The 25,101-nt window shown below is 32.9% G+C and overlaps 2 protein-coding genes across 2 annotated transcripts; both read right to left on the reverse strand.

Moving 5' to 3' along the window:
* Window positions 1-301: 301 nt before the first annotated feature.
* Window positions 302-16,274, reverse strand: LOC123653616. The gene is made up of 5 exons (XM_045589610.1): window positions 16,149-16,274; window positions 6,693-6,840; window positions 5,493-5,751; window positions 3,455-3,737; window positions 302-1,501 (listed from the first exon to the last, which is right to left on the reverse strand). Exons 2-5 carry the CDS (start codon window positions 6,817-6,819, stop codon window positions 308-310), a joined length of 1,863 nt encoding a protein of 620 aa, XP_045445566.1. The 5' UTR covers window positions 6,820-6,840; window positions 16,149-16,274; the 3' UTR covers window positions 302-307.
* Window positions 16,275-16,662: 388 nt separating this feature from the next.
* LOC123653851 lies at window positions 16,663-24,356 on the reverse strand. The gene is made up of 5 exons (XM_045589830.1): window positions 24,237-24,356; window positions 20,636-20,723; window positions 19,585-19,834; window positions 18,298-18,604; window positions 16,663-18,015 (listed from the first exon to the last, which is right to left on the reverse strand). Exons 1-5 carry the CDS (start codon window positions 24,354-24,356, stop codon window positions 16,825-16,827), a joined length of 1,956 nt encoding a protein of 651 aa, XP_045445786.1. The 3' UTR covers window positions 16,663-16,824.
* Between the last annotated feature and the right edge of the window lie 745 nt (window positions 24,357-25,101).

Genomic DNA, 25,101 nt, shown 5'->3' on the forward strand with positions numbered 1-25,101 from the left:
CCTCCCGCTGTCAATGTCTATTTGTAATTTGTATATACCTAAGACCGTGATTTCTATCGTCATCCGTCATATAGCGTTATTCACAATTGGTGAAAAAGGCCCGAACATTACATTCACTAGGATTTTCCCGTCCCTCTGAACGGATTAAGTAGTATGGGTACGTTCATCATCTAGATAATTATGGTGCTTTAGTCAATGTAAAATTGATTACTTCCTTCTTACAAGGTTGTGTTTGTTTTAAATTATTAGAAGAGTTTTTACTTTAGTGATAAAAAGTATTTTGAAAAATAAAAACAGTAAAATAATTTCAGTGTTTAATTTTACATTTTGCTATTTTTGTACAAACACAATATGAACGATGATTTGGTTCAATGACGCAGCTACCTCTGACGTTATAAGGCGATATGGTGTATGTTGGATTTATAATATCAAATTTGCCATTACGTTTGACAATTGTTGCTTCATAAGCAACATCTGCAGGACTCATTACAATTGCCAGGACATAATACGTACTATTAAAGGTTTCGTCGTGATATGTGTGAATTCGTAAAACTTTTTTTAAATTTAATACAATACATTTCATACACGGAATCGTTTTTATATTTCTCATTTTATCTTGCAAATATTTAACAACTAATTCTATAGTTCCATTTGCATCAACGTGTTTTTGATCAATACTGGTCATTTCATGGCATGTACACCATTTTTCATCCACATTGGCGCCAGTGCAAGTCCTGTGCGTATTGATTTCTTTAAAAATACTCTCACAATATGGACAGTCATCTAAATTAGTTTTATTAACGAGTATTTTTGACTTCAAAATAATATCCCAAAATGTGGCGTGTAAGTCATATGGGGTAAGTAATCGATTTTGATTAACAATTAAGTTTTTATATTCATTTTCGTATATTTTACGAAAATCATAGGGAACCCATAAAAATAACATTGGAAGACGTTCTTCATAGTATGACTCAAAAAGTTTCCTCGAATCACCGTAACGCAGGCCATGATCGCTTAAGAAAAATATGAAAGTTTTATTCATGATACCGGAATCGTGGAGATTGCTATAGAATTTGACAATATCGTGATCGATAAGTTGTGGCACATTTATTAAATTGTGAGTGTAGGAATTAAACCAAAACATTCCAAAGAATTTGTCGTCTTTATAACTTTCTGCAAACGAAGTTGCATAATCGAGTATATGATTTGTTGACGGCATCTTTTTTGTGCATACAAGGTTTCCGTGTGAATTTTCTCCTGTTAAAAATAGTTGTCGAAGGTAGTGATCCGTAGGTGACGATTTATATCCCAATTTGCCAAAAGTGTCCGGTAGACTTAAGTAATCTTCACCAGTAGCTGTTACGTATCCTGCTTTTTTAAAATCTGACCATATTATCATATGATTACAACTATCCATTGTCGGAACGCAGGCCTTGTACACTTTTGATACGTGTTTGCCCGTCAATAGAGACATGACATTCGGAAACGTATTATATCCTACCTGAAACGTAATAAATAACATACAACATAATAATTACAAAAGATTATTCTACTATTAAAATTAAAATGATACTTGTTATACAATAAATTAATTCGGTTAGCTTATTGATAAACTAATTGTAAATGTGTGTTTCTGCTGGAGGAGGCCACTTTGAAAACGTATTGTAAATTTTTTCTTCTTTCTTCTTCTTACTTAAAACTTTCCTTATCCAACCCACACGATAGGTTTCCAGCATTCTCTAATCATCATTTAGCCCCAGGAATGATAATTTTTTTAAACCAGTTTGTTAATTTTAAGAATTTTCCACCTTGCTGTCTGAAGACCGATTTTAGCCAAATTCCCTCATTTAGTACCACTTTTCTTTTATTACTATGAAAGCTGAGAAAGTGTCGCATTTTTAAAACTAACTAAGAAGTCATAAGGTCGCCTGTTTAGATTTTTAATTTAAAGTTGAAAATTTAAGTCATAATTCACGGAACGTAAATTTTTGACTTCAGACCAACATTTTCATAACTTTCATCAAAGCTACGAAGTTGATTATTTTATGCAAAAAAGTACAACTTATGCGAATTCAGTTGCCAACAAATAAAACTTTTTAGGATGGTCATGTCGAAGTTCCTCAAAAAATCGAAAAAAAAAAAATTCATAACGCCTAAACTATAAAAAGTCGTGGAACAAACACGGTGGTGATTCGGATAATCCATAACATATCGGACCTAAATTTTTTGTGACGTCAATTGACCGGCCACTCTGTAAAATAACAAGTGCAAAATGTTGTCACCGTGTTTGTGAGACGTTAATTTATAATTGTAATGTTGTGTTAATTTATAGTTAATAAAATATGTATTGCTATTTATATCAGAAATTCATAATACCTACCCCTCAAGATCTTGGGAAAAATGATCAAAAACTGAAGGAATTATAAGGGTAAACTAGTACAAAATTGACTTATTTAATCATTTAAGTAGGTACCCACATACAAAAAGAAAAAAAAAGATATTTGCTATAAAACTAGAAATCGTGATGAATACCTACTGTGTAACTAGTATAATAATGCCGTGGCATTATTTTAGATGTGAATCTACGAGTATAGCTGTGTCCATTATAATTTCATTTAATTAGTACCAAAACTTATAAAGATTAAAAAGCAATCTTTTGATTAGATACCCCTCATTTTTCTTTTGACAATAACACATAATTTGAATCCACAATAAATTTCAGCACAAATAATAAAGGAATATTTATTATTATATTAGCTGACTCGGCAAACGTTGTCTTGCCGCTAAAAGTTATTAAAAAATAGGGGTTGGTGGTAGAAGGGTGAAAATTTAGGGTTGTATGTATTTTTCAACGCCAAATCATAATAAAATAAAAAATAAATAATTTATCTAAAAATTAAAAAAATGCGATGGACTACCCTTATCATTTAGGGGGATGAAAAATAGATGTTGTTTGATTCTCAGACCTACCCAATATGCACACGAAATTTCATGAGAATCGGTCAAGCCGTTTCGGAGGAGTTTAACTACAAACACCGCGACACGAGAACTTTATATATTAGAAGATTTATGACAACCACTATGTTCCAGTGGTCTGTGTGAACTGGTACCTAAAATCGGCCGTCGTGGGCGCGACTCCCTCTCGGAGTGGATATTTGTGTTTACACATATATCTATTTCCGATCTGGTATTCTGTCCTTATCGGTCCTCCACAATGCTTCGGAGAACACGTAAAGCTGTTTGTCCCGGTTGTTACCATAAGCATCTGATAGCAAACTAATAGGGAATATATCCAGCAATCGCAGTGGAGCATCGTGGAAGATTAAGCCCCGACCCTTATCTTATTCGGGGGAAGAGGCTCAGTCCCAGCAGTGGGATGTTACAGTCTGAATTAATAATTTATATATGTGTGGTATGTGTGGTTTGGGTATGTTGTGTTTAGTGTATTACTTACCTTTTGGTATCCTCTATAATCTAACCAATCGTGTTTTAACATATAGTCAGTTGTTTTTGGGATGCTATTATAAGCGCGTGCTCTTGACATCGTATCCATTCCTAATATTATTACGTTCCATGATTTTTCGTTTTTCTTTACATCATTCCTTTTTATTTTCTTTAGTATCGCATATGCATCTTTGTATATAACTGAGCTCTTAGCGGCAGTGCACGTTACTGTTATGATTTCCTCTTTCAACTCCGCTTTCGTGCCATTTTTAAAATCTTCACATTTTGAGTATCTAAAGAAACAATAAAATTTACTAGAAATTATTGTATCAGTTACTATTATGTGTATTTAATAACAAATGGGACCTTCTAGGAGCGGTGGGTATATACCACAAGGGCATACTCAGAAACAAATATTTGTATTTTTACTCATATCTGCTCTCGCAAGTAATGTTTCGCGTCACTGTCGGTACTAACAATATGTTTACCGGAATGGTGATAAATTAGGCACTTAAATGATACCAACTTGTTGTAAGAGTTAAAGAGTAAATATTTAGGACTATTATATAGTAAGACTAGCTGACCTGGCGAACTTCGTATCACCTTATTTTTTTCTGAAATATAATAATAACATAATATATCAAAATAAAATATAGCCTATCTTTTAAGTTGGATCAAACTGCACACGGTGTGCGAATTTGATTAAAATCGGTTAAGTAGTTTAGGAGTCCATTGAGGACAAACATTGTGACACGAGATTTATATATATTAAGATATGTCATAACGTTTCATTCTTTCATTTCATATGAATAAAATGTGACATAGTAAGAATCATGTACGATGGAAACGAGAACTTCTATGCAACAAACGATAAATAGTACCGCGACACTAATATCTAGGGCAGGGGTTTCCAAACTTATTTTGTCTACTGCCCACTTAGAGAATAAATTATTTTATAGCGCCCCCTTTGAGCTATCTTATAATTAATATTAGTTGATGTTCACAAGTTGTAGTAGAGAGTCCTTATAGATTAAATGACAAATCGCCCCTCAAGCGCCACCATTCCATCTACACAACGCCACCATTTTTTTTACTACCTACCTTACCGCCCCTTTTTAGTACTGCAGCGCCCACAAGGGGGCGTTCTCGCCCACTTAGAAAAAGGCTGATCTAGGGCATATTATAAAATTAATTAAATTGATTTTTGAATATCATATCAAAAATTGACCGTTCCAGCGGGGATCGAACCTGCGTCTCCGACTGACCGTGTCGGCGCTCTAGCCAATTAAGCTATGGAACGATGTACCTGTTAGATCGAAATTTTTGATATGATGACTTTTATTTTCGGTTTAAGCGAACCTACACATAGATTAATTGGCTAGCATGGTGTCGTCTCCTGTCAAAAATTTTCATTGTAATATGAAACTTTGAATAGTTACGGGTTTCTGTAAAGAACTCACTATAAACGTTTTTAACTGAGGTAGGGCACAGCAGGAATTTCGTGCTCAAAATATGGAGCAGCCCGACTGGGGTAGTACCTCGACTTTACAGAAGATCACAGCTAAATAATACTGTTTTCAAGCAGTATTGTGTTTCTGTTGGTGAGTAAGGTGACCAGAGCTCCTGGGGGGGATTGGGGATTGGGTCGGCAACGCGCTTGCGATGCTTCTGGTGTTGCAGGCGTCTATAAGCTACGGTAGTCTCTTACCATCAGGTGAGCCGTACGCTTGTTTGCCGAACTAGAGAAATTAAAAAAAAAAGACGGCGCCACGGTTCGCTTAAACCGAAAATAAAAAATCATCATATCAAAAATTTCGATCTAGCGGGTACATCGTTCCATAGCTTAATTGGCTAGAGCGCCGACACGGTCAGTCGGAGACGCGGGTTCGAACCCCGCTGGAGCGATCAATTTTTGATATGATATTAAAAAATGTTTTGATATGATATTCAAAAATGTTTAGAATTCCTAATGTGTGGGTAACCCAAAAATAAAATCGTACATAATTAAAATGATATTTCTTTGCTACCTTGATGTTTAAAATGCTTACCTCAACGAAGTATAATCTTTCTTCCCTAAAATAATAGACGGACTAACAAACTGATAACAGCATGAGTATTTCTTTTTTGTATAATACTTAATTTTATTCTTGTCTATTATAAATAATATTTCACTATCGAATACTTTTTTAATAAACACTGCTCTTACGCCGCAGGTTTTATTCATCACATTTGCTTCTTTGAATTTCATTGTTTTTTCATAATTAGGTATGTAGCATCCAGGATTGTTAATTAAATAATCTTCGGTACCTGTATTTAGTAAAATAATTAGTTAAAACTTGAGAATTAATTTACAGAAGTATCTTTCTACAATTAATTAGTACACGCGGCTAGTTGTTAGGCTGTATATGCTGTATATCTCTGACTGATTGAAACAGAACAGTTGGAGCATATTTAGCCACGCTGTTCCATTGCGGATCAACAATTGTACCTACATATCTAAAAATTTCTTCTGAAATAAATAGTTTACTTCCTTTTACTTAAGACAAAGCTTAAGGACAAAATATGGTTACAATTGCTATTTGTTTTTTTTTTTTTTTTTAATTTATATACACCTAGGTTGGTAATAAAGTTTACGGTTCATCTAATGGTAAGCGATTAGCGTAGCTTATATATCCTTACAGGAACACAGCACTGCTTGAGAGTAGTGCTATTTAGCTGTGATCTTCTGTAAGCTTAGGGTACTTCCCCTGTCGGTTTGCTCCAGATTTTGAGCTGGGTAGTTCCTTCGGTGCTCTATGTATGTTACCTCAGAACTTTTTACTGAGTGGACCGATTTCGATGATTCTTTTTTTATCAAAAGGTTGTTATTGTCTGGTGGTCTGATTAAAATTTAATCGAGATCTGACAAAAAACTCTTTTCGATTTATATCTAATAACGCGTATTTACTTGACAATTTTTTCGTCAACTTATGTTGTATTATAAACTCATAACTTTTTATTAGCTGTACCGATGATTCTTTTTTCAGTTGAAAGCTAATGTTTGTCTTATGGTCCAATTCAATCGAAATCTGATCACTACTTTTTGTGTAATCTTTGATAACCCGTATTTATTTGACTATTTTTTCATCTACCTACGCTGTGTCACTTATCGATAAATATTTTTTCAATTGTGAGTAAACACAATTATGTTCCATTCAACTAATAATTTTATCAGAAATAACAAGATTTCGTTAATTCTATTTACTTACCTAATTTGTCTTGATTGTATTTTATAAGTTCATTATCACCATAATATACATTAGGATATATTTTGTATACGGTCAAAACCAAGAAAAAAGCCATTAAAAACGACTTTAATATTTTCGAACTGTACATGATTGTGTCGTCTGATCAGCTCTGAAATAGGACATATGTTAATTATTAATTTTTAATAAAGACATTTTACTTACTGTAGTAACATTTTTACAATGCAAACATATTTTACTTCATTGACATTCACTCTCTTACGCTATTATACAATTATAACATAACTAGAGGTTGCTCTCAGCTTAGCTCGCATAGAAATTGATAGATTTAAAGGAAGGAGTAAAGTAGTACCTATTATATTACAATATCTTAGGACCTCTTTGTTATACCACATTTATGATTCGACTTACGACCGCTAGAATTACCAAACAGCTCGCAGAACTCGCTTTCGATTTGGCTTCATATAACATTCGCGCGAAAAACAGTAACAGTAAAAAGTAATTTCAGTAATGCGAATTAAGCTCTTATTTTACTCTTCAATAATAATTTATTTAATAGGCAGACGACCGCTCTCTTATTGTGGTACGCATGCCGCGTCGACGCCTATACCAGTGGTTGCGGGTTGGTTCCCCGCTAGAAGTAAATATTCGTATATGTACAAATATTCTAGTATTTCCAGTCTGGGTGTCAGTATTGTTGGATCTCTCCACCGTGCTTCGAAGAGCACGTTAAACTGCTGGTCCCGGTTACTATCATAGACACCTAATAGCGATCGTTACCTACTCTTCGTAAGGAATAATTATATTGACCAACACGCAGTTAATCAGCATGAGTGATTAAGCTTCGATCCTTCTCCTACGTGGAGAAAAGAATCTATAATACAGTTAAAAACCTAAAAGTACAATTTCATGCTTCTATCTTCTCAAGTGATAGGCAAAGTTTTGAGATGTGAGGCGTGAAAATGCCGTTTAGACTGAGGACTTACTTATTTACTTATAATTTGTAATCAGTGCCTAACCGGATCCAAGAATAAAAGTAGGTATTTATAATATTGAAAGCAGCCCAAAAATAGTTTTAGACTACCCTCTATACCCATAAATGAAGTGCATTTTCTGGTACAAATACTCGTATAATCTGATTAAATTTTGGAAAATTAAGCGTCGTGATAAATACTTAAATATGACGATAAATAGATATGTGATATTCAGATAAATATTAAGGTTACAAAGTGTTTGTTGGTTGTTTATTTGGTCTAAAAATTTTACGTTGAAAGAAAAATAAATATACGTGATATCTCATTAGAGCCCTCCCCCGATCATTTTGATGTTTCGCGATATATTCTTTTGATCTCCTCTCTCTATTGGACCTTTACGTGATTAATTCACTATTCCTAACCCCAAAAATGAATGACTTACGACTTTACGAATTACACCCCCTCTGGAATAAAATTTTGTTACACACTGAACACATATTTACTAATTTTAAAGCCAAAAAAAAACAAACAAAGTTTCATACCTCTGACATTTAAAAATTGGACGCTTTGAACAAACACTTGTAAGGTTAAAGATCATTTATTTTTCAAAAGAATACATTTCATTTACATGAGGCACACTAAAATTAAACAATTATTTATATGTTGGGTACAAGACAAGACACAAGAGACAAGAAACAAACAATATGTAGGGTAGATTTACAGTATCTATACACAAGTTAATAAAAACATGCGCAACTGTGTCATTGTTAGGGATTTATTTTGTTTCATTAAGTAACAAAAATACATATTTTTTTTTTCTCTAAAGTACCAACGTATTAGTGGTTTTGCTATATTATACGTATATACTTTTAGTATTATATGTATATAATTTTTGTATTATATGTATATAATTTTAGTATTATATGTATATAATTTTAACCATTATATCACCCCTTTAATGCTAAAATTTCCTCAAACGCTGGAATTTATTTACTAATTTTTGGATCAGCAAAAAGGATCTTTAGTCACAAAATTCTTTCTTAGAAGATGTCTACTAACTAATAACTTTCTCTCAAATTTCAAGCAATTTAGGAACAAAAAATGAAGGACTTTTATTCAAACTTGTAAGAATCCTTAGACCCCTTTAATCGGGCCCTACCGAAAAATCTGTTTAGCGGACGTTTACTAACTATAAAGTACCACAAATTCCAACTTTAATTTTTTATTTTTTACTTTAATTTCGTGATGAGGCAATGACCTATCAATTTTTATATATATAGATAACAGTTCTTTTACTGACTACTATTAATTCCTAAAAAACTGTTGCACTTCATTTTTTATAATTTAATTTACATGGTTAACAGCCAGTTTTGCAGGTTAACATTTCGCGTTTCAGGTTATCATTTACACAAACTGCTCATATTATTTTATATACTAGCTGTATCCCGCAGTTTCATTCGCAGTCATAAAATATAGCCTATATTTTAAGTTCTAATAAATACTAAAATAATCTGTGCAAAATTTCACTTATGAGGCGACTAAGTGATAACACAGTTCCACTACCACCTTGGAACTTATAAAGCCGACCGATGGCGGGATAACCATCTAACTGCTTGCTTTGAAATACATAGGCCGAAGACGGGCAGCAGCGTCTTAGGTGCGACAAAGCCAGTCCTGCGGTCACCAACCCGCCTGCCCAGTGTGGTGACTATGGGCAACACACATGAGTTCACGCCATTTTTGGCGCGAACTTGTGGAGGCCTATGTCCAGCAGTGGTTTGCAATAGGTTGATGTGATGATCAAGATGATGATATGGGAGGTTAGACTTTATTATCATTGACCTTATTTGTCGAAAAATTTTATTTGGAAAACATGCAATGATTGATTTTTTAACCCGTTGATTGCAGTTTTTCTACTTTTTCATCTATCCTATGGTTTTCTATTCCATTCGATAATTTTCCATATCGGTAACCTTTACAACTTTTTTTTGTAATATTTAATGTTGGTGTGTATGTGTTGGTATGGGGTTGGTATCTCTATCCTAATATTTCATACTTATTTAATTAAGCAGTCAAATATTTGCGTGTTCTGATATATTAAGTTAGATTTGATACTTTAAATTTGTATTGAAAGTAGGTATACATCTGCTATCTAATTGTACTTATAGAAATATGCTGTGCCACAAAAAGTTCATGCAATAGTTATCATGCAATTATACAACTCATACATGCTTGAATTTATATTTAATTAAAATATAATTTAAGTATAGAATTCTTAATCGTACATTAACAATATTATTTTACAATGTTTAAAACCAAATATGTTACGGGATTGGATTCTGTAACAATATAATAATAATAATGTATAATTTATTTGTATAATAATAATGTATATGTAATTTAATAAGAAAGTAAAGAAAATGTTCTTCAAAACAAACCCACACACTTACTGTGACACTACCATTTGATTAGCGTAAGATATCATTCCCGCGCATCCGCCCAATCCTTGCATCATCGGCGTCAGTGCAGTCAGTGCCTTTAGAGTGTGTCTGTTAATTATTCTAGTTTTGTAGTCATTGTTTGAAATTAATGCTGTACAATTTATGCGATAGAAATACCACTATTAATGCCGGATGTGATAAACTATGATAAAAAATGCGTACATATAAATATATTGTATTATTATCTGTGACAGGACTTCCTAAATCAACTACAAAACTAGACTATAAAGCAAATTTTCAATGGGGGAACGCGAAACAAGTGATTATACACATTCTTTAAAAGGTTTCTTTCAGTACCTATGATCAAGGCACGGAGGCACCACCAGCACCTACTTTACAGTTGCTTACAGTCCCTTATCAGGCTCTAGGCTATCTGTGTACCAAATTTTATTTAAATCTGTGTACCCAATTTTATTAAATCGGTTCAGCAGTTTTGGTGTGAAAGCGCGACAGATAGAGTTACTTTCGCATTTATAATAATATATTTCGCAATTAGTAAGGATGTTATTATTTGCATTTAAAATAAATCTCTTAAATATTTTAACAACTGCTTTGGTGTAGTGACGCGTGTGTCATTTACCGTCATGTACCAACGCGCCTATACACCGGCCGTATTACGGGCTCGATAACTTAAATAAAAGTTTTTAATCAATAGGTTACGTTTGACACATACAACGCATACATTTAAATAAAATTTTATCGTGATAATTTTAGCTAGTCCAGAGAAAAACAATATAAACTTATTTTAATTTATTAAAAAAGTTAAAAATTAAAAACTAGTTTTGACAGAAACATATTCTTTTACGTTTTTACTGTTTTAATTACTCAAATCATGCTATGTGCGTCGCATACCTACTGTAGACTATAAATAGTTAATTTTAAACGTAGGTAGATCATGAGTCACTTATGGGAGTGTTATAGGAGTCTCTTCGTAAAGGACTAGAATGAGTATAGAACATTGTTTTTTTTGAAATTAGAAGTCTTTTTCTTCAAAAAAGGAGGCGGTTACTCAATTCGACCGTATATATATATATTATGTATGTTCGGGGATAACTCCGTCGTTTATGCACCGATTTTGATAATTCTTTTTTTGTTGGGAAGGACATATCCCTAGTTTGGTACCATGATTAGGAAACCAGGATCTGATGATGGGATCCCATAAAAATCGAGAGAAACTCGAAAATCCGCATAACTTTTTACTGGCTGTACCGATTTTATTTATTTTTAATTTAATCAAAAGCCGATGTTTATCATGTGGTCACATTTAAATTTCATCGAGATCTGATTACAACTTCTGGAGTGATCTTTGATAATGCGTATTTACTAGACAATTTTTTCGTCTAACCATCTAACTGCTGGCTTTGAAATACACAGGCCTAAGACAGGCAGCAGCGTCTTCGGTGCGACAAAGCCAGCCCCGCGGTCACCAACCCGCCTGTCCAGTGTGGTGACTATGGGCAAAACACATGAGTTCACCCCATTTTTGGCGTGAACTTGTTGAGGCCTATGTCCAGTAGTGGACTGCGGAAGGCTGCTGTGATGATGATGATGGTGATGAAATGGGTTGGAAAATTTTAATAGAAAAATTCTCATATTAATTTTTTTATTCGGTTATTTGGTTTCTGGTTGCCTCATTTCTAGATTTACATTAGAAAACTGTCCTGCATTGTGACTGATGGTAGTAAACAGGACATAATATTGATCATTTGGATGACCGTCATTTTCAGCTTTAATTTGCGTCAAAGATCTTCTGTATACGCAGTATTTGCTATTGTTTTACTATACAACATAAAATCGTTTCATTGGTTTTAAAAAATATCGGCCAAGTACGAGTCAAACTCGCGCACCGAGGGTTCCGTACAAAAATTATTTTTTTTTTATTATATGAAGTAATTAAAAATTTATGATTTTCTCAATTTTTCCTTTATCTGTGCTATAATACGTTGCTTCGTACCAAATTTTAAGATTCTGAGTCTACGGGAAATATCCTGTAGGTTTTGATTCCCTTGCGAGTGTCAAAAATTTGCAGTATAAACGGCTGTACCTTTCGATTGCTTTTTTAAAAGTTTGATTAATTCACAGCTCCAAGGGACATTAAACCTGAGTATTTGATGTGAATTTCAGCTTCCTATAAGGGTTCCGTTTTTTCTTTTGAGGTAAGGAACCCTAAAAAGGTTAAAAATTTAATTTTAACTCGTGTGAAATAGCCGGGCACAGCTAGAGAACCGGTGAAACAGTAAATCAATTAGATTTTATGAATTTTTGTCTCTTAAGTTACGTATCGATATTAATCTTACTCAATACCCACGTATTTAGGATTCATCATTACAGCCTATACAGTCCACTGTTGGACATAGGCCTCCACAAGTTTACGCCAAAAATAACGTGAACTCATGTGTTTTGCCCATATTCACCACGCTGGGCAGGCGGGTTGGTGACCGCAGGGCTGGCTTGTCGCACTGAAGACGCTGCTGCCCGTCTTCGGCCTGTGAATTTCAAAGTGGTACAAACTAAATCGATAAATTCTTGTGCGAGATTTAGTTTAGTTAATTATTAAAATAATAGAGCTAATTAATATTGAGAACTATATGTATTTATTATACTGATGTAAAGGTGACACACATGTTACATAACACGTTCTGAAAAGTAAAAATTTACATAAATAAATATACCTAACTATTGAATAGTAACGACATCCATTGAAAATATTCATAAACATTTATGAGTATATATAATGCATATCCATATTTTAAATCGATTGTACTTAGAAGGCTATGTGCTAGGTTATACATCAATTATAATAGGTTTTTATGAATAGTCGTTGCACAAGGTCGAACAGTTGAAACAATCCATAATATATAAATTTACTTAAAAATTTGACCACGTCAAACAAAAAAATAGTAACTTAACAAAATTTGCTCGATTTATATACTTACGATTTAAATTTTATATTAGTTGTTAAAATAATACATATAGGGCGTCCGACTCCTAATTGCGTTCCTTAAAATGGAGGGTTCTTTGGGTGTAATAGATTACGATCCACGAGGAAAAAATCCTAGCCCATTTATCAATGAAAAATATTATATGAGAAAAAGAGTTCGTTTTCTTACGCGTTTCTTTTATTGTATGCAGCATTTAGTATTAGTATATCACTTTATCGACTTTTGCCAGATAGCTCTTATGTTAAGACAAAGTATTTGTTTGTTGTTGTTGTATCTTTGAAATAGAATATATAATAAAATATAATTAAAAAAAAATCCAAAAATTCCTAGTCGTAACGTGACTAAACGTGATCTACAACACCTACAGAATTTTAAAGAAATTTTAAAGGAATGGAGTAAGAAGTCGAATAGCATATACATATATGCTATTCGACTTCTTACTCCATATACCTACTGCTTTTTTACATTTATGGCAAATGTTCTGATCCTACTGTTATTATCCTTCGTTACCTGGATTATTTAATAGTATGAGTATAGATATAGGAATGAGGAAACAATTAAAATTTTCCTCTTTATAATGAAATTAAAGAAAAGGCTTGAAAAAAAATTATCTAAGTATATGAAAATAAAATAATTTTTGAATTCTGTTTGTTTCTTTTCTTTTCTGAGTCACTTAGATTATTTACTGTAAAGTATGTAGGTATGGTAATGTTCGACGGCCGCTGCGTTTTATCGCTCTGCGAGCCGCAAGGGCGTAGTAACCTTGCACAGTGTCCTACATGGCATCGTGCCTACTTGCCAGCAGCCCTCCGTGGGTGCTAGAAGCTGATGTCCTCGTATCGGTCTTCTGGCGTACGATCGAGGCGCACCTCGAAGGGGAAATCGCCTTTTCCGCAAGATGTCGTGCGATAGAAGAGAGCAGCTTGGCGACATCACCATCATAAAAAAAATGATCATAGGGCCGAAACTTTCACTGCTGGATTTAATTCGGGCCACGGTTGGCAGTCCCCGGACTAGTCCCAGGACTCTTACTTACTCTCAGAGTAGCCATATTCTGCAGCGACCTCATGCTGCAGATGGAAGCGACAGAACCCGAGCGAGAACAAGATCCAAATTTACTCTCAAGTCATCGCAGAAGGCGCGGTCGACGACGCAGGGCATCTGGCCAAATTGCCGCCGTAATACCGGACCGGCGGACGATAGAGCATTGAGCTGCGAGCCTTAGGAATTGCTAATTGCGACAGGCCCTTAGGGCGAACGCTGGTGGGATCGCAGGAGTGCAATAGCGTCTCCGTGATTCCGCCCAGGCGTGTCGAAGGATCACCCCAGGGGTTTTTTTAGTTGGTGCAAGTTCGACATACCCTCCATCTCCCGCGAGCTGAAGGCTGGAGGCATCCATAATAGATTTTTTAGATATATATGTAATAAAAAAATTCCCTTTTATTTTTGAAATAGATTTAAAAATATATAAATATGATTAAATTTATGTTATATTAAAAATAAGCCGTTTTTTTTTCAATTTTTATGTTCGGGCGTATCAGTCCATTTCAAGAAAGTAAATTATATTTAAAAATTGAAATCCCTGAAATAAAATTAATATTAAGAAAAATATGTTATATACGTAGGTAATTAAATAATTAAATGCGATACGATTCAGTCTGTAACATTTCACTGCTGGGCATAGGCCTCTAAGATTTTTATAATAATTTTCGTAATAGGCCTCTTTCTTCGTGTAGGAGAAGGATTAGAGTTTAATCCACTACTCTGCTCCATTGCGGGTTGACGGATATGTTCTCTACTATAATTAACGATTGTTATTAGGTATTTATGGTAACAACCCGGACTGATAGCTTAGAGTGATCTCCGGGGTTTTTGGTTAGACCCACAAGGACAGTCATCCAAACCGGAAAGAAATCAATAAATCCCGAGCGGGAATCGAACCTGCAAACCTTGATGTTGTAGGCGATACGCACTACTACACTAGAGCGATTGTTGACATTGATAATGTGAAATTAGATTCCTACCTGCTAATGGACTACCGACCGTGATCGATTACAATAAAAATTAAATACGATAGATGGTTTTACCTGTTACTATTATTTTAATTATAAAACAGACTATTTATTACTTATTACTTTAAAAAAAATCGAAAAAAAAATCGCCAAAAAGGGTGTTTAAATAAAATGTTTCTTGATATTAATAACTAGCTATGTCCCGCGTTATGATACTTGCGTTACTTTAAGGAAAAAAGTAGCGCATATAGCCTTCATCTATAAATGGGATATCCAAACTGATAATTATTTTTTCAATTTTATAATATTTATATATTTTAGCTTTATAATATAAATTGCACATTGTTATCACCGTCACCATTTTCATCACCAATGTTACTTACATTACAAATGTACAACGTCGGAAAATTTTTGCGATTTATCTTATTTTAGTTATAATATATTTGTTTAAGGGTAACTGTGAAGTTTCTTGACTATTCTTCTCTGCAGGATCTACATTTGAAATCGGCGGTTGATTCACTTTAACTATTGAATAATTCATTTTAATATGTGTGTCAAATGATGATTCAAAATTGCTTATGAAGCCTACTTGAGCAAAGTAATTTAAACAAAATGTAATTAGATTAATTATAATATTTGCTTTCTCAACCTAGTAAATAATATACACGTGTATCAAGTTTCATATCGTATTCAAAACTCAAAAGCTTATTTATTATTATTTTTTGTTAAAAATGTTCTTTACCTGCGTTGTAAGTGTGATATTTTATGACGATATAGCTGAAATTTACAGCGCGTCTAGTAATTAGCATAGAGTTTCATTATACTAATGAAACGTGTTAAGCGTTTGTAATCAATACGCCTGTTATTAACATGTAACTTTATCGTGTAATGTGTATATTTTATTAAAAAAAATTTATTTAGAAAAAAATACTTTTTTTATTTTAGGATATATCAGATAAATATCGAAAGTTCGATAATTAATGTTGGTTGGGCTTGAATTATGAAATTAGTAATTAAAAATTTTCCTTACCTTATAAACAAAATAAAAAAATATGCTTATTATCTAGTGCAAAATAATTCACTTATATAAGTTCACATATTATTGATAATAGTGAGAAAACGAAATTGTTTTAAATATGATATTTGTTTAGCATTATTCATGGCATTAATCAGAACATTATACACTTTTTTACACTGTAATTTAAATATTCATATTTAAAATTGTTATCGGCCTTTGTTTACTAATTTTTCATTTTATCAATTACGTAAAAACAGTACGTCCGTCAGTACTGATACATGACGGTGAACTGGGATGAGTAGGTAGTAGGTACCTATATGAGGCAGATATGATGTAGTGAATTAGAAATAATTGTTAATTTTCCCTCTACGTATGGATATGAGGCATCCCCGTACTCACATAAAGTTGATTGTCTTTATTGACAGTTATTATATCATAATTTTGTTTTGAGGAGTACTTATAATTAAACGCGAATATTAAGAGATACACTATCGAGAGATATACAGAGATAAAACTACTTTAAAAGTATGTAAAAATAATTTATTATGAAGAAAGAAAATTGAATCATTAATAGAAAATATTTCTGAAAGATAAAGATATAATGTTATCACAGCTTTATAAAAGATTTTTGTAACTTATTAAGCAACAACCTGTAACTTATACTAAAATTATTAAATCATAATATTTTTTATATATGACAATTAGTTATTTTTCGGCATACGCAGAAGATTTTGTCTTCATAATCAATTGTGCAATCTCCAAAACCTTTATAAGGAGATATAATGCTGACAGGTCCAACAACAGTCATATTTGTATCCTGTTTCAACACAGTAGCTTCATAGAAAATATTTTTCGGTATCATAGAAAACGCCACTACATAATATAAATTTACTTTTTCGTTATCATAATAGAAATGTATTCTGCTTATATTTTTTACAGTTAGATCTAAACAAGTCCAACATTGTTTGGTGTTTATAGTTTTTATTTTAGTTTTAATCTTTGCTGCTACGAAATATACGCTCTTAATTCCTTCCGCATCTTCGATGTCAAGGGGATACAATTTGTGGCAACTACACCACTTATCATGAATGCCAACGTCCTGGCAAGTGCGATTTACACTTATAACGCTGAATATACTTTGATGTCCAGAGGAAGACTCATTTGTTTTGTGTACAGCGCCAGACAACATGTTTATATCGTACAAAGTGTCAAATATATCATAGGGCGTTACCAGTCGAAATTGGTTAATTAAAATAGATTTAACTTTTTCTGGATATTTATATTTAAACAATTCAGGTATCCTTAAAAATAAGAAAGGCAATCGATCGTCATAATACGATTCTACATTGTGTCGATATTCCCCAAATCGAACGCCGTGATCGCTTAATAAGAATATAAATGTCTTTTCTAAAGCTGTTGTATAAATGAGACGATTTAAGAAATTTTCGAAAATTTTATCGCCTTCTTGTGGCCGGTTGTTTATGTTATGACTAAAGGAGTTCACCCAAAAAAATCCAAGGAATGGGTCTTCTCTGTACGTCATAATGAAGTCGTATGCGTAATCTAATAGCTGTTGACCAGACGGTACTTTTCCAGTACACAATAAAGAATGATTGTTTTTTTCTTGTTCCCCATTTAGAAAGAAAGGTCTTAAATAGTGGTCAGTAGGTGATTCGTGAAATATATAGTCTCTACTAAAAATATCAGGAAGCCGCAAATAATCTTCTCCATAAGCAGTCACGTAACCAGCTTTCTTGAAAATACTCCAAATAATTAGTTTATTGCATTTGTCCATCTTTTTGGCACATTTTTTAATATTGTTTGATATATTCTGACCAGTTAACGCTGCCATCAAGTTGGGAAATGTGTTGTCACCTACCTAAAATCATCAATCATGAAGAAATGTAACTAAATACTATACACGAGTAAAAAAGTTATGTAATTTGATAATAAATAGGATTAGAAAAGACAATAAGTAATTATACACAATGTGACAATTTATATACCTACGAGAAACGCATCCTCGTTTAAAATAGAAAATTACATACAAATTTGATGAACAAAAATAAATTTACACATTCAAATAAAATAAATTAACATACCTAAGATAGATGATGGTACCTAATAGAATAGGCATGTTTAAAATATTACTAATCTTTACCTTATGGTATCCTCTAAAGCCAGGCCAGAAGTTATTTTTTAAAAAGGTCACAGTTCTAGTCATGGTTTGAACAAATCGAGACAGAGACATTGAATCTATTCCCAAAATGAGGACGTTATATTTTTCTTTGCGGTTCTTCGTACTATGTTTTACATTTGTGGTATTTACTTTTTTACAGAAAGCGTACATGTCTTGATAAACGAGGTGCGATTTATTATAAGCATTGACTTCGGAGCACTGTACATTAATAAAGTCACTCTCTAGCGAGAATATTTGTTCGTTTTTCAAACTTTTACATTCTGAAAATCTAAAAGAAATTGGTTACACATAAGTAGTTTTAAATAGATTTTAAATAAAGATATATTTTTAAACATATACATATATACGTATTCTAATTAAACCACCTAGAACATCCTATGTTGGGGATTTACCGTTTTTTATGAAATACGTATTAACTTCTGTGCCTCCTGTGACAAATGATACAACTCAAAAATCATTTTAAGGAGAGCAAAATCGATTTAAGAAATTCTTGTTCGTGATTTAATGGGCTATGTTGTATGTGTGATAATTGTGTGATAAGCGATACTTGTACAGTTAAATTACTTTACACCTATAACTTGTCATTGTTTAAGTTCTAAAATAATGATGCATACGGAATGCTCCTCAAATAAAGGATAAAAAATATAACCCTTAAGATTTAATGTTTTGTTTTTTTTGATATCAGTCTATAGGAGACATAATTTATCAAAATTTTACCAGCTTACAAAATTGTCAAGGGATATAACTCTAGATAGATCAGTAATTACAAATAATTAGTGAAAAATAAATGTGAAATTAAATATAATCGGATTTAAATCACAAAGCGCGAAAACTTATGCCTGAGTGATTACTGAAAAAGGGGTACCACTTGACAATTATCCACGATTTTTTTTAAACAGTTATATCACTTTGTACAAAAAATTCTTTCCGTAACTATAGCAGATAGAACTACGTGAGTTAGACCTAAAAAAGTCTTTTTTTTTTCTGATGGGCACTATCACATCACGAAAGATATAACTCGACTTATATCACTCATCATATGAAGAAAAGGTCATCAAATAAGGTTTCTTTACACTTTATTGAAATATACGTTTCAGTAAAAATAGTGCAAAACTATTCCCAGTATTGAATCATCGTACTTTTTAAATAAATGTCCACAGTAAATTAATTATATAGCTACAGTTAACATTTTTAAATTTAGTACTGAATGATACTCTTAGTGTCGATAACAATTTAAAATAAACTCACCGAAGTTTTCTGTGCTTAAAGCCTGTGCCTCTTAATCTTTTCAAGTATCTATAGCAACATACATATTTAGATGACTTCCTTAAATATTTTCTCATAGCTTTCTCCTTTATTGAAACTTTAATTTTATTTTCATAAACTTTTTTTAAATAAACTGCACGATTTCCACACGATCCTCTTTTCAAATTTTTTATTGATGAATAGTTAACCATCGCAACCGGGATACGACAGCCTGGTGTATCTATCATATAAACTGAAAAACATTTTCAATAAAAAAAAAAATAATGAGTATTTTTTTCACAACGAGGTACTTTACATCGCGTTACGAGTATTAGTTGTTATTTGAAGTTAAATATTTGATATATTTATGCAAACAATCAAATTTTTTTTTTACTTTTATGTAAGAACCTATATAGGTCAGTATATACTGATAAATAAGAAACTTCTGAAAATTTTCTTTATTATACTTTATTATAATCTTCGTTTTTCAAGGTTAATAAAGTCGTTAAGTTATACAGTTTTTTTTTCTATTTTATTTGGATAACAACATCGAGTTGTACAACTATCGATATCCGACTTTGGGCGGATGAATTGAGACTTCCGCTTGTACGATAACAACAATAATTAATAACAATGATGTCGATGTTATGAAATACTACAAATACTTTATTCGATAAGTCAAACGGAAATTCTTATTATTTTTAGTCCAAAAACATATTGTATCGAATGTGTAGTATTGTGACAAATTTAGTTTTTTATAATTTCTTAAGGTTTTCTATTATGAAAGGTCACAAACTTTTCACTATATTATTTATACATCTTATTTCTTTTACGTAGTTGTAATATAAATAACATTATAATTAATAAGAGCACCTTGTTTTGTCTCTTCTAATTCAATGGAAAAATCCTGGTTATGGTCGGGAATGTCTTTGTAAATCTCATTTAACGGTACATGCTTCATGGGTGTGTCGATTCGTTTCGTACTCGATGATAGTTGAACAATAGCATAGTCATTTGTTTTGTAAAATGAAAAATGATAAAGATGGTATAGTACCAATGTGAAGATAAATAAACAAATTATTAACGTCCATAATGAAATTTTTATTGATCTCATACTCAGTTTTCTCTTTAGCTTTTTTAACCTGGAATTAAAATATTTGAAAATTTATTTAAATATTAGGAATTAAACGAGCGAAACAAGCGATTTCGAAACGAAAAGGAAAGAAGTTATCAGTGAGCCTTTATTTTTGAGAATCACGTGTGAGTATTTTTAATAGTGTGTTTAATTAATTCTCGATTTTGAAGCGAAGAAGAAAAAAGTTGTCTGTGAGCCTTTAATGTGAAATATCAAATGTGACTATTTTGAATGGTGTGTTTAATTAATTCTAATGGTTTTTTTTCTTTCTTTTAATTGTAATTTCCTTAACCTTCAAGCAGTCGCGCGACGTTGAATCGATGCCTTCTATATACTTTTGGCCGTAAACAAAATATCGCGCGACCGCTTGAAGGTTAAATAATTTTTTTCTTTGTCTCAACGTACCCCACGTTTACGTAGCAATATATTTGTCTATAAAATGTTTATTTAATTTATATTTTACAGAATACAATACCTAGGCGTAAAAGAGGAGAGATCTTGCCAGTACTGCAGCGAAACGGCAGAAACAAAAAGAATATCGAAGAAATTAAACGGAAGAAGAGCACGAAGCACGTTTACAAAATCAACGAACCAGAATGAGCACCCTGAGAAGCAGAAAAAGCGAAGAAATAAAAGAAAAGAAAAGTATTGAAGAATAACTACCACGTAATCTCGTCATCTCATATCAACTCCCGAGCGAAGCCGGGTATCATAGCTAGTAGTTTAAAAAACAATACAACGAAAATACAGTCGAATACGTACTTATCTAGAAATTTATTAGGTCCATTGCTGTCACAAAAATTTTCTGAACTAAATGGAGATAATCTTTTAGTCGTGTAAACATACTACTTTACAAAATTAACATTTCTCGTTTAGTTAAGAAAAAAAAGTAAGCAACTCTGCAGTTTATGCAATAATAATAATAATAATAACACTTTATTGTACACTAAACAAAAAAATAAATAAATAAACAATATTAACAACAATTGGTAGAAAAATGTACAAAAAGAAATAGAAAGCAATCTCTTCCAGGCAACCTTAGGGCAAAGGAGTTGATATATTGAATAGAAAATAATGTGAAACAACTCAATAAATAAACATACATACATATATATAGATTGTTTACATATATAATTCATATTACATAAATGAGAAGTTGCAACTTGAATTAAATCACAAATAAACATGAAGGTTGGGATATTAATAGTTTTTAGATGGTGAGTGATGCCACTAACCTTGATCCGGGAGTAAGATAACATTTTAAAATTTTGACACACGCAATTAAATGTTTTAATCGCTCCATAGAATTTTTACGAATGATTGTTTATACGTGTTGTATTGATTTCGTTGGTGATGATTTATGTTATCAATATGTCTTATAAACAACATCAGTTTTGTTGATACAGATATTTATTATTGAGAAAACCAGAAAGATAAACACAGTTCTGTATGTACCTACTTATATTTATGTGCAGGTATAGATGACATGTTTAAAAAATAAATTTTAGCCAAGCTATAATCTGCATATTTAAGTTGCGTATTGCATTCAGCCTGCAACATCCCAATGTTGGGCATAGGTTTTTTTTCCATAGGAGAAATATTAAAGCTTAATCCACTACTGTAACGATCCCTATCAGGTATTTATGATAAAAGGGACCGATGGCTTAACGTGCTCTCCGAAGCACGGTGGGGAGACCCACAAAGTATCCAAACCTGAAAGAAATATTTGTACAAATACAAATATCAATCCCGAGCTGGAATCGATCCCGCAAACCATCGGTGTTTTAAGTGACTACTCGCACCACTACATCAGAGCGGTTGTTGCGTATTGTAACAAACAAATATTTTAATTGAATTAAGAATAATTATGCTGTCAAGGTAAATCGAATAAAATTACTCATATTATTTGATGTGTATGGATTGCGTGAGAAATATTGTATCTTAATATCTCACGTCTATCAAAACGATCCTTAGGAGTCACGAACTATGAATATCTCTGATTTTAAATAATTTTATTTGAATAGACTAAGCGGTGTTGCTACATACGTTCGTATTTTTATTTATTTATTTATAGTATACATACATAAAAATAACGCTTGATTTCAGCTAATATTTGTACCTATTTGTATGAAAAAAATTTTCGGTCATCTGTCTTATGTTGTGGATTGGCCCACTGTGTCTAGGAGAGCAAGTTAAGATTAGTTACATAAAGAAAAAAAATATGTGGAGAAAAAAGCCTATGCTCAACAGTGGGATGGTACCGGTTAGCATAGACAGCAATATTCCGAGGCCGATTATATCTCGGGTGGTAATGGTAGGACAGATTACAATTCATTTTTGAAATCGAGACCTCCTTGGAGCATGTGTCCGAATGAGGTAGGCATAGTCTCTTTCGTCTAATTTAACCCCTCGTTGACAACATTTGCGCGTTTCTTATTAAGGAGGCTCTTTCTATTGTAGTGCCGAGTTTTCCGAATGTTTTATTTAACATTTATAAAAGTATAGGGATCCTTGGGGTGGATAATGAATGAAGTACAATACTGGGATCACTCGGAGAGCAAATACAAAGGGTGCAAACCATGGGCGTCCCCACGGTGGGAGAAGGTGGGTTTGCCCCACCCTGACTTCAAATGTAATAATTGATATTTTAGTTTTTAATATGAAAATTTTGGGTCATCATCATCATCATTTCAGCCGATCACAGTCCACTGCTGGACATAGGCCTCCATAAGTTCACGCCAAAAATGGCGTGAACTCGTGTGTTTTGCCCATAGTCACCACGCTGGGCAGGCAGGTTAGTGACCGCAGGGCTGGCTTTGTTGCATTGAAAACGCTGCTGTCCGTCTTCGACCTGTGTATTTCAAAGCCAGCAGTTGGATGGTTATCCCGCCATCGGCCGGCTTTGTAAGTTCCAAGGTGGTAGTTGAACTGTGTTATCCCTTAGTCGCCACTTACGACACCCACGGGAAGAGAGGGGGTGGCAATATTCTTTACTACCGTAGCCACACAGTAGTAATTTTAGTTAAATTTAACTAAAATCTCCGCAAGCTGTTATTGTAGTAGTGTTGATAGTGAAACTGAATGAGAAGTTGCATTAAATGAAAATAATTTAATTTTCTACTACTTATCTAGTTTTAAATTTATTTGTTTTTGCCCCGACTTTCCAAAATTCTGGGTACGCCCATGGCTGCAAAAATGATAAGAATTTTGAGCAAGGTGGGACCATACTTCACATCGGAACATCGGCCTCTGCATAACAAAGTTCAAGTTAGTTCCCGTGTACTGAAACGTGTATACGTGTATACATACAAAAAATTTTGACAGGAGCTTCCCTATAACAACTCCAGCAATTTGAGTCCACTCAATTCACACCCAGTTTGCATTGTCGACGATCCAAAACTTCAAGTATAAGCAGAGACTTTGCCTCCTGTATGTTTTATACCGATTGTGTTATGGGTTTTCCCATTTGTTTTTCTTTGTTTACCCATTTGTTTTGAAGAACCGTCCATCACGTTTTTACAATAGCATCCTTCGCTACGTGACTAGATATCATGCACACCGACTGAATCTTCTCCCTCATTTTTTCCACGTAGTTACAAACTGTGAATTGACCATTTTCCTGAGCTTTTCCATGAGACATATAATATTTTGTTTAAAGTCCGGCGATTCACTCGTGCATCTTATAAATTTGCAGATATTCATAAGCGATGGTAATTATTTACCGTCAGAGTGTACCGGTCGTTCGTCAACCCCCTTATTATTAAATATCAACAATGGGTCACTCAACTTATCTTGGCTCGAATATATTTGGTTCAAACATGACCTATACAAAATTTCATACTTTTCTGAAAAGTCAACATTCACACTCGGATTCGCATTCGCGAATGTGATAAATCCAACATTCGTTACATCACTAGTACATACATATGTCTATTTTAAACACATCCTAAACAGTTCTGGTTTTTATCACTACCGATAATATATTCGAACTAATTTAATTATAAAAGTAGCGTAACGTTAGTTTACTTGGAGCAGATTGTTTAAATTGTAAATGATAAGTAATGATTTAATTGACATTATATTTTTATTGATGTTTAAAATAATTGAGAATGTTTTACTAAAAGCATGTATAGTGGTCTAAGGTTTTGAATAAAGTTACTGAGATTTAATTTGATTTAATGCAAACTGTTATAAATCTTTATAATTATACATTTTAAATTATACAAATTTCATTTATATATTTGTATTTATTGTTTACGACTTTTTACTCTAACATATGCTTATCATATTAGTAAATATTAATATGCCGCAGCGTTGGCGCAATGGTTACAGCCATGGATTGTACCTGTTGCGCTGGCGGTTGCGGGTTCGATCCCCGCACATGA

This window comes from Melitaea cinxia, chromosome 5 (genome assembly GCF_905220565.1).
Source record: "Melitaea cinxia chromosome 5, ilMelCinx1.1, whole genome shotgun sequence".
Lineage (NCBI taxonomy): Eukaryota > Metazoa > Arthropoda > Insecta > Lepidoptera > Nymphalidae > Melitaea > Melitaea cinxia.

Coding starts and splice junctions, on each gene's coding strand:
- LOC123653616 (XM_045589610.1), bottom strand. CDS start 6,819: ATGTACAGTTCGAAAATATTAAAGTCGTTTTTAATGGCTTTTTTCTTG. Junction 5,752..6,692: donor ATACAATCAAGACAAATTAG/GTAAGTAAATAG, acceptor TACTAAATACAG/GTACCGAAGATTATTTAATT. Junction 1,502..3,454: donor ATTATAGAGGATACCAAAAG/GTAAGTAATACA, acceptor ATTACGTTTCAG/GTAGGATATAATACGTTTCC.
- LOC123653851 (XM_045589830.1), bottom strand. CDS start 24,356: ATGTCTCATGGAAAAGCTCAGGAAAATGGTCAATTCACAGTTTGTAAC. Junction 18,605..19,584: donor TTTAAGCACAGAAAACTTCG/GTGAGTTTATTT, acceptor AATTTCTTTTAG/ATTTTCAGAATGTAAAAGTT. Junction 18,016..18,297: donor GCTTTAGAGGATACCATAAG/GTAAAGATTAGT, acceptor TGATGATTTTAG/GTAGGTGACAACACATTTCC.